The 16,059-nt window shown below is 36.2% G+C and overlaps 1 protein-coding gene across 1 annotated transcript; it reads left to right on the top strand.

Annotated features, from left to right (window-relative positions):
• Positions 1 to 818: 818 nt before the first annotated feature.
• Positions 819 to 1,673, top strand: LOC113756164 (defensin-like protein 18). Its single transcript, XM_027299933.1, has 2 exons — positions 819 to 897; positions 1,476 to 1,673. Exons 1-2 carry the CDS (start codon positions 825 to 827, stop codon positions 1,655 to 1,657), a joined length of 255 nt encoding a protein of 84 aa, XP_027155734.1. The 5' UTR covers positions 819 to 824; the 3' UTR covers positions 1,658 to 1,673.
• Positions 1,674 to 16,059: the final 14,386 nt, after the last annotated feature.

Raw genomic sequence — 16,059 nt, 5'->3', positions numbered from 1 at the left:
CCTTTTGTTTGATCTTCCACGGATATGAATGATTCAAATTTCAACGTATATCAAGTTGTTGAAAAGCTTGCTATATGTGCCCTGCTATTAATTCTTATCATCCTTGATTTTTTTATTCCACGCGCTTGGTAAAATACAAATAATGGACATGGTTAAATCTCAAGAAAACTTAAATAGATCATAGGTAAAAAGAATTCTAAAAACTTATATTTCATTTTCCTTTACTAGATAGTCTTGGTTGTCAGAAAATAAAGCACAAGAATGTGCATCGAAAACTTGAGGGATATGGGGTTCAAGTTTCAATCCTCAATATAAATTTTGGACAATGTATATATGTATGTATACATTTATATACATGTATATGTGTGTGCAAACTGTATATGTATCATGCATGCAATAGCTCAATTATCAGCATTCCATTGCTGCCGTCCTTTCTGCCTTGTGGCTTGTACATTCTAAATTGATGTACCAAAATCCAGCATGCGTCCATCGATCCCGCAACCAGATGAGTTTATACTTAAGCTTTGCGACATTATGCTAATGTTCATTATCTTTTCCACTAAAAGAGGTTAGAAATTGCTGGACTTAAAAATTTCAAATCTTAATGGTGTTGATGCTTTGTTTAAACTCCTTTCGTAAGCTAATTCTGACTTAGACTTTGTCTTAATTCTTTGATATTTGTAGCTTTCTCTTAACAACTCAGCGATAAGAAGTTTCAACACAACTACCGATTAGGTTTTGGAAAATTGCACCATCTCTTGCTATAAATAGCTATCATCATTAACTTGTGTTCTCACAAGCATAGCTAACATAAGATATCGGAGATGGCTAAATCTCAATTTAGCTGCGCAACCTTCTTTGCCCTGCTCATCTGCTTCCTCCTCCTCGTACCAAATAGTAAGTTGTAGCTAGTCTTTAGTAAGAGAGTTTACACTTCCATAGTCTTAAATGGTGAACACATGCATAGAATGGCGTATATTTGTACATTCCCAAAGTTTTAATTATTTGTCTCTACCTCTCTCTTAGTTAGAGAACTTCGAGTACAACAAACAGAAATGGTTGTCACTAGCAATGAATTAGAATAGTTATAAGTGTGTATCATGTATATGTACACTCACAATCAAAATTTTATGAACTAATTTGTATTACATATGCGCCGTATGCTTTTCAATAAATGTTTTTGCTTAAAGTTTTGCCCTGTATTCTGCTTTTGAATTTTCTCTCTCGCTTTCTAATTTCTCGTGACATGTAATTATACTGCAAATATACATGTATAGTGTTGTGAATAACAATACATGTGGCATAAAAATAGAAAATGGGATAAAGATTGACACAAAAAATGACATAGAGGAACTATGCCCTATAATACTAACAAACACCTATCCCTTAGGTGGACGGGCTAGATCCCTGATATATACCATACACTTTGGACTAACTCTAATGTTTTGCTCTCTCTTTTGCTTTGTTTCATGCAGAGATGCCAATGGCTGAAGCTACATTTTGCAAGAGGCCTGCCAAGAACTGGTCCGGGGATTGTTCCTCTGACAGGTGCTACAATTATTGCAAGTACACAGAGCATGTTTACTCCGGAGAATGTATTTGGACTGGCAGTGGTCAGCATCGTTATCATGCTTGCTACTGTGTCTACAACTGTTGAAAGCCTACTATTTTCTGCAATTTGCACCGTACTTTGTATTCAAATAAAGGCGAACAATTCACTAGAATTGCATATGTGCCGCCAATAGTTGTTTTTTTTTTTCAAATTAAATTTTGGTCTTTTATTGGAAAAGCAAAATAAACACAGGAGGGGGACATGGACCTTACCTCCAAATAATACCAAGAAGCAAATGCTAGAGAAGGAGTAGGGAAGTATTCCCTTTACATCATTTGCTCTTACATTTTCTAATTGAAGGCAGGCCTATTTTATCTAACCGAAACGCTCCACGAGATGTCATAGGGAGGTCTAAAAACTGAAGATACGTTGTATCGAAACCTTGATCACACCCCACGTTAGATAAACAATCAGCAACTTGATTAGTTTCTCGAAAGCAATGAAAAAATTCAACAAAATTAGACGATAACCTTAGAAGGTGCTTAACCTCTGTAAGAACACTCCATGGACAACTAGATATCTGTTTTAGGAAATGAACAAGAACCAAAGAATCCACTTCAATGTGCAAGTTAATATAACCACGAGAAAGACACAGCTTAACCCCAAAGAGAAGAGTGCGCGTCTCAGCTTGAATGCTGGTTCCATTTCCAAAAAATGGGGAAAAAGCGAGCAGGAAATTGCCTTCATCATCACGCAAAATCCCACCGCCACCTGCCCTCCCTGGGTTACCTCTTGAGCAGCCATCAGTATTAAGTTTAAATACACCCAAAGGTGGCCGACACCACCTTACAATCTTAAATGAAGCTGTCCGATTAAGAGAAGAGAGCGAAGAACAAAACTGCATCCATGTTGAGGAAAGGAACGGGTGCTCAGGGAATTGCAACCTAAAGAGGTTTTTGACCTCTTCAAAAACAAACTCACAAATAGCAACATGAGAAAGAATTTTCCCTTCGAAACGTGCTAAATTTCTGGATTTCCAAATATTCCAGCAAATCAGAGAAGGTATAATAAAATGTACAAATGCAAGAAAACCATTCCTGCTTGCGCTATACCAGCAACCTGCAATATATGCACGAACCGAACAACCCAAATTCAGCACGCCTGAAGCAGAGCCAAAGAAATTCCAAACATATACCGCTACCTGTCCATTACAAAAAACATGGTCCATAGATTCAACATTTGCCTAAACGCAACAAAAACACTTTGATGGTCTAGAAATACCGAGTTTGCATATTGTCGAATCCAGTGGTAATCGATTTCTCAACAAGCGAATGAGAAAAACAGACACCTTCAGAGGAAGTCGTGGATGCCAAATTTTTGTAAACATAAATGGCCGTTGCATATGTGATCTCACCAGGTTAAACGCTGAGCATAGTGTGAAAGTTCCAGATTGAGAAGGAGCCCAAATCATCAAATCTTCCACTCCATGCTCAATTTGAGGGAGAGAGAGTGTTTGTATCTCATTGATGATAGATGAAGGGACCCATAAACTCAGTAACCGAAAATTCCACCCGCCATCAATAAAAAAATCAGACACTTTATGATCTGAAACACTCCCTAATCGCAAAGCCAGAGGTCCTGATCCTAACCAATTATCGAACCAGAAATTGGAGCTCCCAGAATGAACAATGAAGGTTATATGTTGTTCAGCAATTTCCCGCACATGTAACATCCTGTGCCACGTATAAGAGGCCCCTGCCGAGTCAACAACCATACCTGGGTGCGCACGGTGATAACTTAATCACTGCTCAGTACGGTGCTGTCTGTGTTATCATAGGTGAGATCACATATGCAACGGTCATTTATGTTTACAAAAATTTGGCATCCACGACTTCCTCTGAAGGTGTCTGTTTTTCTCATTCACTTGTTGAGAAATCGATTACCACTGGATTCGACAATATGCAAACTCGGTATTTCTGGACCATCGAAGTGTTTTTGTTGCGTTCAGGCAAATGTTGAATCTATGGACCATGTTTTTTGCAATGGACAGGTAGCGGTATATGTTTGGAATTTCTAATAACGTACGGTGCTGTCTGTGTTATCATTGAAAAATCACTGCTCAGTGATAACTTAATCAGTCTATCCATGTGTGTCTGTTGCGATCTGTCTTGTATTCATTTAAATATAAATGGACTACCTCTGTCCAAGTATAAGGGTCATCTTCTGTGATTTCAACTTGTTATGAGTACATGTGATTATTATGTTTGGACTCTGATAAACACCAAAAAATATCTGCTAAAGAATTGGATGCAAAAAAAACAAGTCTAATGAAAAAAAAAAGAAAGTCATATGCACAACCAATATTCTCCATGAAAAACAAAAAATAAACACTGATTGAGAGATAAAAATTGGCCTTGAAAATCTTGCACTCCCTATGTGCCATATTTGAGGTTTTTTTTTGTTTTTTGAAAATCAAACTTTTTAAGAAAAAAAATGTAATTATTAAGTTTGAATGTACTGATTTTGGATGAACCTTAAACATGGCTCTCACATGGAGTGTAGTGGCACGCAAAAGGTAATTTTTTCAAATGGTAAAATGGAAAGTTGTGTTGATTTTGAAAAGATGACCCTTTGTTTCGAATATCCAAAAGGTGAAAACATGACACTAAAAAAGGATGGTTATTTTACCATTTTACTGTTTTATTTTCCTTTTTATTTTTTTTGAAGGTTTCCGTCGACTCTGGCTTAGCTTCCTTTAGTTTAGTTGAATAGAAAACCGAAGACCATGTACTTTATTTGTTTTCCATTAATTGACATCAATAGGGTGGGACACATTATAAAAATTCATAATTTTTTCAAAGAGTGAGTTTGTAGGAGTTTCTGGTGAGGCACGGGCCCCAAGTATAATTTTTTTTAAAAAAACTGGAAGTTGGGAAAATGTAAGGGAATAATAAATATTACTGCATGCCAAAGAAATACAAAATAAAAATTAATCAAAGCCATAAATAGGTATAATTATTCTATGGTAGAATTGGAGTTTTGGTCCCCAATTTATCACCAACGCGCGAAACTAGTCCCCAATCGATTGCACATAACAAATGTAGTCCCCAATCTATTCAATTTTGCTCAAAAGTGGACAATTGACGGGTTTTCATCATTTTTTGACGGAAATAAGTCACGTGAGAGCATGTGCCCGTACTTAAAATCCTTTTTCCATTTTTTGAAGCGGGAAAACTCATAAAAAACTATTTCCTGCTTCCTGGTGCCCCCATTCCTAATTAGCAAAGACAAAACACACTAATTGTCCCCCTTCTTCTCTTCAGGCTCTAGAAACGAGAACAAAAAACCAGATTAAGTTTTGTGCATAAAACCAGCAGATCGGAAGAAAAATCTCGAAGAACTCGGTGATTGTGGAGTTGTTTGTGAATCTGGAAGGAAATGGCTCTAAGACCAAAAGAAATGAATGGAGCACCACCACCAGATTACGGTATGTGTTGTGTGACTCTGGTAGCATTATGCATGCAACTGATTTATGCTTATATTGTAAGAATGTGATTATCAAAGGTGATATTTTCACTTAGGAGACAATATTTTCACTTGGGAGACAAGAATGTCTTCAATTTTGGATTTTTAAGTAATCTGGCAAAGCCATAAAAAAACTTGTCTACCATTTAATGGGGTTCCGTATGTCTCTCTGGTGTGGGTTGTCATGATAGACAATGTTGGTTTGAATCTGATTTCGTAACATGCTTTTGTGGTGCTTTTATGTCTGTAAGTCTCCCTGCTTTTATATGGCAGGAGATGTATTATTGAAGTGTCTTGAAGCAGATTGAGTGCAAATTACCTGCTTATATAATCTAATTTGTCACTTATGGTAGTTGTTTATTGTGTTTGTTTTATTTTGTTGTCCCTAAATTCAGATAGTGAAAGCACTGAAGTGACTATGAAGTGTTATATATGGGGAAAAATTGAAACCGAACCTGATGTGCATTATGAGGGAGGAGAATTATGGATTTTTGATCATGTAGAGGCCACAGGCATTAGTCTATTTGAAATGGATAGAATGCTAGAAAATCAACTTCAAGTTGTTGGTGACAAAAAGTACCATATCCTAATCGAGGAACACGGATTTCATTTGTTAAGACATGATAGAGAATTGCATGCATATTGTACTGATCATTTTGACTGTGGTAGGGTGGTTGATTTGTATGTAGAGGTTTCCCTTAATGATCTACTATCATCACAATGGGGGTCTGACATTGAGGATAGGGACTTTGTGTTAGAAGATGAAGAGGATGAAAGTGATGATGAATATATGCCTAGTTCAGGCTCTGATTTGGGGGAGTTCTTAGGAAAAGACACGGATTATGATCAAAATTCAGATGATAATGATTATGATGAAAATATTGATGAAGATTCTGAATGGTTAGGAGTAGAAAATAGAAAACAAGAGCAGCTGAATATGCATCTAAAAAACAAGTGTACAGATGCTAGGATGAATAACAAGCCTAGGAAACAAATGTCTAGTGATACTGAAAGTGATAATGACAATTCTGATGTTGATGCTCCCCAGATTCAGATACTGATATTGGTAGTGATAGAGGGTTGGATGAAGAGAAAAGCTTGAGACCCCCTGTGTTTGATCCCAAGGATGAAAATGATCCCAAAATTAAACTTAGACAAATATTTTCCTTGAAAGAAGCAATTAGAACCTGGAACATCAGGAGAGGGAGATCATTTAAATTTATCAAGAGTGATAACATAAGAGTTAGAGCAATATGTCTTAAAGATGGCTGTGATTGGTGCATATATGCTAGGAGGATGAAAGGGGATGGCAGATTTGAGGTTAGAACATTTCAAAAGAAACACAAATGTGGATTTTCATACCACAACAAGAGTGTGAAATCTGGGTGGGTAGGAAGAAGGTATGTTGGTGTATTTAAGGAGAACCCAAGGCTGGACTATGTTAGTTTCAAAAAGATGGTAATGAAGGAGCACAAATGTCATCTTAGTAGACATCAAGGCTATAGAGCTAAGAAAATTGCAGAGAATTTGGCCAAAGGCAGTGAGATGGACCAGTTTGATAAACTGCCTCATTATATTAATGAAATCGAGAGAAGTAATCCAGGTAGCACAGTAATTATGAAGCTGGTAGATGACTATTGTGATGCAGTAACAGGACAGGGCAAATTTCAGAGATTATACATGTGCTTTGTTGGGGTAAAACAGGGGTTCTTAGCAGCTTGTAGGCCTGTGTTTGGATTGGATGGAACTTTTCTCAAAGGTTCAGTAGGGGGTGTATTATTGACAGCAGTTGGAGTTGATCCAAATAATGGAATGTATCCTATAGCTTATGCAGCAACTGAGGGAGAAACCAAAGATTCTTGGATTTGGTTTCTGACATTACTCAAGGAAGATTTGAAAATTGAAAGGGACTATGAGTGGACAATAATGAGTGATAAGCAAAAGGGAATAATCCAAGCATGTGAAACAGTTTTTTCGAATGCAACCCACAGATTCTGTGTTAAACATATGCATAGTAACATGTCATCTGCTGGGTTCAAAGGGGCAGCAATGAGGAAAGCTCTATGGAAAGCAGCCAAGGCAACTACTCCAATTCAATTCAGAAGAAGAATGGAGGCAATTGCTGAACTTGATGTTGAAGCTATTAAGTGGTTGGATGACAAGAATCCGGCTGAATGGAGTAGATCACACTTTAGCACTTACCCGAAGTGTGATATGTTGCTGAATAACATATGTGAATCCTTCAACAGCAAGATCTTAGATGCTAGAGAGGAGTCAATTGTTGCAATGATGGAGGCATTGAGATATGTTATGATGTCAAGAATGCAAGAGAACAGAGACAGAGCCAGAGAAAAATGGAGCAAATATGCAGTCTGCCCAAAAATCAGGAAAAGAATGATAGAGAACATAAATAAGGCAACTTACTGTGTGCCTTACAAATCCAATGAAGTTAATTATGAAGTTGCTGATCCCTATGGTCAAAAGTATGCAGTTAACATTGAAGAGAAGACATGCTCTTGTAGGAAATGGGACTTGACAGGGATACCTTGCTCTCATGCAATTTCAGCACTTTGGATTGCAATGAAGGATCCAATGAAGTATGTTGATGACTGCTACAGAGTGAAAACTTATCTCAAGTGTTATGAGCCTTGCATATTACCTCTTCATGGAGAGCAAGATTGGGCAGATGTGAATGTCGAGCCCCCACTCCCCCCAACATATGGAAGAGCACCAGGAAGACCCAAAAAACAAAGGAGAAAGTCTACTGATGAGGTGCAGGAAATGAAAGATAAAAGAGTTAAAGTAAGACGTTTTGGACAAATCTGTAAATGTACTTACTGTGGGGAAAAGGGTCATAACACAAGGACATGCAAGCTTAGGCAACAAAAATGTGGTGATGAAGATGTAAGTCTATCACAGATGTCATCTGCTGGATTGCATGAAGCACAATGTGAAACAAACTTGTCCCAAATAGATACAAACCATGTCATCTCTGTGAGTGATAAGTCATGATATATATGAATTCAAGTTCTGTGATTTTGTATTTGCTGCATGATAATGGTTTTAATCTCATGTTCTAGGTTGAAGGTGTTGGCCCCACTGCTAAGAAGACCACAAGAAGAGCAGTGAAAAAAGCTGTACAGTTTTCTTATAACTTCAATTTGATTTTATATTCTTACCAACATAACTACTGCACATACTCATTACTCGTACTACTGTTGTGCAGGGAAAAGGCACTAGACGTGTAGGAAAGAAAGGGACTTCATCACAAAATAGCCAACAAGCTACTGAGAGTTGCTTAATTTCTTCTGCCCCTGTTGCTGAACCTAACTTACATGAGATTTTTGGAATTGAGGATCCACATGTGGCACATATCAGCCAACCAGTTGCTCCCATTGCTTCTGCACCATTTAGAATTAGGGATGTTCACATTCATGTCCAACTCCCCAAGACCAATGAATGTGGTGACTAGTCTAATGTTCAAGGAAAACTGAAAGTGAAGTAATTATGTATTTCATTTGTTGATGATCAGACTTGGTACTTCTTTTGCTATGTTGGAAGTAATGTAGATGTTGTAATTCTGCTTATTTTGTACTTCTTTTGTCATCTTGTATGATGATGTCAAGAATGTATATTTTGTAAGGGAGAATTGGAGGTCCCTTTTATGGGAGAAATCTGATTATTATTGCTGGATTTATGGGAGAATTGTTGCAGTTTCCTTCATTACTTCAGTTGTGAATATCTTAGCATCATTGTGTTTTACAGGGATAATTTGTAAATGTGCTTATATTGCAATATGCTGCTGTCAAACTTACACCTGTGTTGCTGGATGATGCAAAGGTGTAGTTGAGGTTTCATTTTCCCTTGCGATTACAGGAACATCAGCAATGGTTGTGGCTGATGTTTGTTTTTGTTTCTTTTTCCTTTTTTTGGGTGAATTTCATTAGTACAGTGTACAGAAAAGCTTGTTGCATTTCATCTTCCCAAGACCAGTGTACAGAAAAGCTTGTTGCAGTTTCCTTTTTTTGGGTGAATTTCGGATGGCCATCATATGTTTTTAGATTACAAATCTGTTTTTGAAGTTCAACTATCTAAATTTTTACAGGGATAATTTCCAAATAATGCATTCATTTGGCCTTTAAATGCCTTACAGTAGCATTGAATACACTACTGATATCTTACTAGCAATACAATACATCCCAACCTACATATTCACCCATTGCTGATTACTAGTAGCCTGTCATAATCAGCTAAAACAAACAACAGCAGCAATAGATCCTGGCCTTTTACACTAGCAAAACAAACAACAACAACAGTGCCAACAACACAATTGCAGAGACTAATTTCCTTTCCCTTGCTCTTAGTTTTTCAATTGTGGCATCCTTGGCATTCATGCTCCGCAGCAAACCAGGTATCAAAGCAGTGGATCTTTGGCACATTATCGGATCATACCACTCGAAATAGTTGCAACCATTTTCATCTCTTTTGCCCTTCACAGTCAAAAAAATATTGCTTCAGAAAAAAACTAAAATTCAGAATCTGAAGCAAGAATTTGAGATTGCCCATACCTTCTTCATGCCGCAGCTGAAATACCTTCTTCCAGGGTTGCTGTGTGTCCAAGAGGTCATCATTTTTGCTTGTAACTTACAGTGACAAAGCTTTTCTGGTATCATTACAAGACACGACCAGATACGAAGACAAGACAAATCTGCGAACGGATGACGAAATCCGAGGCTCAAGCACTTCAATCCCAATCTGTACAAGTCTTTCTCACTTCTCGGTAATTGAATTTGGCTACAAGGGTGTCATCTTCAGTTGGGGAAAAATACAGAGCACGACAAAAAGAAAGACAGGGATAGATTGGGTTTTGTTTTGTTAATCAAAAATTTTACCAATTGCTCAATTATATAGTAGACTAATACTAATTAATATAATTAACTCCATTTGCTAATTGAGTTTTGTCTTTGCTAATTAGGAATGGGGGCACCAGGAAGCAGGAAATAGTTTTTTATGAGTTTTCCCGCTTCAAAAAATGGAAAAAGGATTTTAAGTACGGGCACATGCTCTCACGTGACTTATTTCCGTCAAAAAATGATGAAAACCCGTCAATTGTCCACTTTTGATCAAAATTGAATAGATTGGGGACTACATTTGTTATGTGCAATCGATTGGGGACTAGTTTCGCGCGTTGGTGATAAATTGGGGACCAAAACTCCAATTCTCCCTTATTCTATAATTAAAAGATTGTATTATCTTGGTTATAGGGACTGTTTTCATTTTCTTTTACATCTAGATTTTAGATTTTTTTTAAAACCAAAAAGGTCAAAATCAAGAATATACCTAGGACTTAACTTAATTGATTCTGATTTTTTTCTCCATAATTACATTCTACGATCAACTTTTGCAAAATTTACAACAAATAAGAATAGGCTAAAAGAAGCATGAATACCAAAAAAATAAAATGCGGAAAAATTTTATATATTGGGAATAAAAGTTGAAACATCTTAACTGACTCCATAAATTTTTGATTCCAAATTACTCCCTAAAAAGATGCTTATCTTAAGTGAATATCAGCTCATAACAATAGGTAACATTGAAGATGTGCGATTGGTTTTATTAGAACAAATTCATGTTGATGTTCAATGGATTCCTAGAGAAGCAAATAAGGTTACACATACTTTAGCAAACTATGCTAAATCTACCAATCGAACTGAATCTTTTTGGAATTCCCCCTGACTTTGTCAAATAAATTGTGTTGTATAATTTCCGGCTAACTTATTAATAACGTTGGTTTTGCATTTTCTATATATATATACACACACACACGCGCAATCTTCCCCACATATATATTCCGTGTAGATATGGGTCTTTATGAAATTATTGAAATTGTTATGGCCAGGCTGAATTCCTAATTTGAACCTAAGCTGATATCATATCCTATCCAATGAAGGAAAAAAATCCTGAAAATGACAATAGCTGACTTATGAATTAATGAAAAGAACACTTAAGAAATTAATTAATCTCCACCAAAATTAATGACGTGGAATCTATATTAAGTTTTGTAAAGAATTCAATCCTGTGTTTTTGTAATGAGAAAGCAACAATAGCTAACTTATTCATATGTTGTACGGATGTTCTTGCGAAATACTTGTTGCTTTACTGGCCAAAAGTCAATGTTATTAGTAAAATCCCAAAGAGTCTTTTGGCTGAACAAGAAAAGAAATTAAATCCCACTACAAAGCCGTACCACTGCAAAGCTGATCCGTGTTGAATTGCCCAAGTTGGGATGGACGAGCGGCCAATGACAATGACCAAGTCACCGGCAAATGAAAGAGACACCGTCAATTAATGCCAGACTTGATTGATTCTCCAGTTAATTTCACGGACAAATAAATCTTGTCATTTCTTTGAATACTCAAGTAGAAATTTTGTAAGCATGTGTCTTGGCATATCGAAGAGATGGTTGCTGTTGGTTATTAGTAGAATTTCAAGTACTTTCATCTGCTAAAGGTCATATAGCTGCGCAAGTATCTTTGAGTGACAAATTGGGATTTAATGTCTCTATATAGACTCAAGGCTCCAAAATTGGTTCAGCCCAATGTTGTCCTTCGGTTCGATAAATTTATGAGAATTAAGAGTCAAGCCACTTTATTTGCAAGTTTGGCTGTAGGTTCGAAAACTCTCTCACGTTACAGCATTAATATTTCATATTTGTGTCATCAAACAGAGCAATTGATTATTGAATTTTTCATTAGGCACTCGTTAAAACATTTAAATCATACCTAAGTTATTATGTAAATACATACATCATATTTAAAGTTATTATGTAAATACATACATCATATTTATTATACCTCTGAATTGGGATACTTTCAGATTGCCAAGGAAAGATCATTTAAAACTCTCCTGTGCACTAGGTCAGAAGTTCAAACACCATTTAGTGTATCACACAAGAAGTATAGTACTTCTTGTTTTCAAAAAATTCAAAGAGTGCAACAGTGTACTTGTCCGGTTTGGTTCTTCATGCTCCTAACTCCCACACATGCCTCTTTAGACTCCCCCCAATAAAGTAGGAGTAGGAGGAGGTTAAATATTTTAGCAGATAAAAAAAGAAAAAAAATTGTAATACTTTTTCAAATTAACTATACTTTTCCAAAAAACTAACACCTGAGCCCCCTTTAATCAATTGCCAATGGGTATCCATTATCCAAACTATGATGACCCGGTCTCCTCCTAGGGCATACCCTAGAAGTTAGCGGATCGCCCGCCTGACTCTCGCCAGGACTCATTCACTAACATTAATTTCAGAGATAACAATTCTCGTTAATCATCCAAACATCCATTCTTAATACTTCTTAGTAAGACAAAAGCTTTATCCACTACAAATTACAAAAGTGAATCATCCAAACGTTCATTCTTATGTACATCACTCAAGTACACCACCAACTAGTGTGAAATATAAATCTATCCGTTAAGAGATACAAAATGCAGGTCTTAACATCAATATATAACATTAGGCATCCCAAAACACTCTAACTCTATTTGATTATCCTTCAGACTTCAACCCCTGTAAGGAAAGCAAAACTAAAGGGCTGAGCTAGAGCTCAGTGAGGTTTGCCGAACAAGATACATTTAATAAACATTTAAATCCGTACAATTAAGCAAGTAGTACACATTTCACTGTACAATCACTTTCATTAAGTAATTGAAGAAACACTTCGCTAAACAATCACTTTTAAAAGGATACGGTGCTCGCATTAGAGCTACTTCAACGTCATTGAGCATTCATTTCAGTGTCAAGAGACACTCATTTCACTATCATTGTACATTCATTTCAATATCACTGAACATTCCACCAATTCACCTCCTTATGTCCTCCAAAACAATAAACAATTCACTACATTCAATAATCAGTTCAATAATCTCCCAACCTCATGGTAATACTCGAGTATACCAAACATTTACCCAAAGCTGCCGTCCTACCCGACCAAGCCCTTTGCTGGCTTGAATAGTCCGTTGAACAGAGGGTTTTGGGGCCCAGTTCAGCTAATGTGATAAATTACACGCACGGCTTACAGTCATGCACACTTACAATATCACTTGATCAATTATCAACCTTTAAACTCAACTAAGCCGAGTGCGATAAAGTACACCCTCGACTTAGAAGGCAAGGGACAATTGAGATACAATTTACAATGAATCACTTAGCAATATTTCATAATAAGCACATTTATCACATAATTTCACTTAAGTAAACATAAACAGTTAAACACATAAATTCGGAAACACCCACCCTAATAAAAAATTACACTTCGATCTCGAAATTGCTTTCTTGCACACCGCTATCTCCTGAGACAAGTTATAATTGACATAATTATTTAACTACTCATTTGGTGAGGTTCTAAAGTATAATCAACATACGTGTTGTATTCTAGCCTTAAGTCACCATTCCAGCCGAATTCTCAGTTATTGCTTTGTTTAAATGAGGCGACTAGTGCATTTCTTACATTCACTCGTCACTTCAACTTTTAATTTTCAAAAGAGAGGAAGTTTAAGTAGCAATTCCAGTATTGTGACTTCATTACTTTTATACTGCTAGATTTATCGTACTAAAACTCAACATTAACCTTTAATAAGGTAAATTTTAGAAATAACTACCTTTAAGGTACTTTATTGTCCTATAAATCTCTTTTACTTACTTATGATCATGAGTAAAACTAGTTTATTACCTTAACGGTGAACATACAATGCTTATAAAGCCGTTTGAATCATGTTTTATTTGTATATCTTTTCATATAAGTCTTATAGCCTTTTAGATCCCTATAGTTGATATAACAACTTTTCTCATCCATTTATATCTTTATGTCCGACTGCTAATCACTCACCAATTTGAGGTTTAAATTACTAGAACTCAAGTCCCTTAGCTTGTCACACAAGATGCAACAATTCCAACAACCTTCCTCACATTTCTCTTCAAGATTCATCAAATTTATCAACTCAAACAAGGGAAATATTCATGTATACCAAATTTAAGGTCTTGTAAGGTGTTTAAACTAAGGTTAAACTATTTTCATGCCAAATTTAAAGATTAAGGTTAGTGAACTTTTCATTTCTTTCCTTTTAAGCTAAACCAGATTCTAGTTTGCTTGTTGTTTAAATTTGCTCCAATTCACCAGCTTTTCAAGTGTTAAAATCAATAAGATGTACATGAAAACTAGGACAAGATGTTTTAAGATGTTTTACTTAAGATTACAGCCAATTATCTTGGAATTTTCGAAATTAACATGAGAGTTTCAGCCTTCACCCTCTCTCGGCCGGCAAAACAGATTTTCCAGCAACATTACTCCAGAATTTTCAACAAGGTTTCCATCCTTTGCTTGCTTTAAACACTAAACACTTAACATACATTCTGTCCAATATGAAATGAATCAAATAACAGGTAATTGCAGCAAATTATTCCACCAAGAAGTCCCCTTAAATCTGTCATCAGCTAACATATAATCTTCCAGAAATTTGACAGTTTAAATGTGAAACTTTCTCAACAAATTCTTCATTTTTCCACTCCAGCTCAACATGCAGAGTGTAGTTATCATGCTACGGTGTATCTTGTGCAACAATATGAAATTTACAGCCAAAGATTCAAAGGGAAAGCTGGATAAAATTTTGTTTCCTTCTCTCGGCCATGCTGAAAAATTTCAGCAGCTTTCTTTCAACATTTCAAGCCAAATCTATCAACATTTTTACTAGTTCCACAAATATATATCCTATAAGATCAGAGATGAACCTATTTCATGCATTCCTAGCATAATTCTCCGAAGGAAATTCTGGTAACAAGCTGCAATTCCAGGTCCACTCGGCCATCACAGAGTTTTCTTGTAGCTCTTAATCAGTCATTAAACAGAATTTTTCCTCAGCCAAAACTCATTTTTCCTAGCTAAAACTTAACATGCAGCTTAAGTATTCAGTTATACTAGATAATTAAAAGATTGTTGCAGCATTTTGCCTGCCTTTTTCTAACAATCGAAGCTAGAAAAGAAGAAACCCGCAGGCAGACTCCTTCCTCCTTCGTTTCCTCATGATGAAAGCTCCAAGTTCCCCTTTTTTCTACCTTACTCTCTTACTCATTCGGTTGACTGGAAGGAAAGAATGGAATCAGAGAGCTCCCTCACTCTCACTCTTTCTCTCGGTTTTGGGTATGGAAAAGGAAGAAAGATTAGTACTCTGTTATCTCTATTTGTTTGCTCTCGGTTGAAGTCCAAAATGGCAGAGCACTTCCTTTCTCTAGGTCATTACTTAACTTAGCAAATGTTCCACCGCCCAAACTGTCAGACAATTTCTTCTCCTTTTCCTTTCCACCGCTTGATCTATTAGAGGCTTGCATTCGGTTCCTATCACAGCAAATCTTACTTTCTCTAGGTTTTGTTTCTGAATTCTGATAGTTTGTGCGATGGCTGCATGGTAGTTAGTCTTGAAGTTTGAGGTCGGTTTTGTCTTTTTGTTGTAGTTTATTTGCTCGCTAAGGCCTAAAATTTTATGATTTCATGCATGGACTCCTAACTTCGTTTGTATTTTAGTGAACAATTTTCTTACATTGATTTTGACACATTTAACTTTAAGAAAAACTTATTAGACATGTACTTGTTAAACTTCTAGTGTATGTTACGTGTCTAGTAATATTTGCAAATAACATAATTTACGATATGCACGTCATCTATTTATATAATTTGTAAAATTTTTCTATACCATTCTAGGATATTTCCTAAATTCTCAATTCTATAAAAATTCAATTAGGCATTTAATTTAACCACTTATTCGTTATATGTTATATTTTCAATATCAAGGTAAATAAAATAAAAAAAATGCAAAGCACACACGTAATTTTTCGAGTTCTCACATTACCTGTGACGGCCCGGTCTCCTCCTAGGGCATACCCTAGAAGTTAGTGGACCGCCCGCCTGGCTCTCGCCAGGACTCATTCACTA

This window comes from Coffea eugenioides, unplaced genomic scaffold, assembly GCF_003713205.1.
Source record: "Coffea eugenioides isolate CCC68of unplaced genomic scaffold, Ceug_1.0 ScVebR1_2025;HRSCAF=2978, whole genome shotgun sequence".
Lineage (NCBI taxonomy): Eukaryota > Viridiplantae > Streptophyta > Magnoliopsida > Gentianales > Rubiaceae > Coffea > Coffea eugenioides.
Note: the sequence above shows the minus strand (reverse complement) of the source record. Positions and strands in the feature narration are given on the sequence as shown.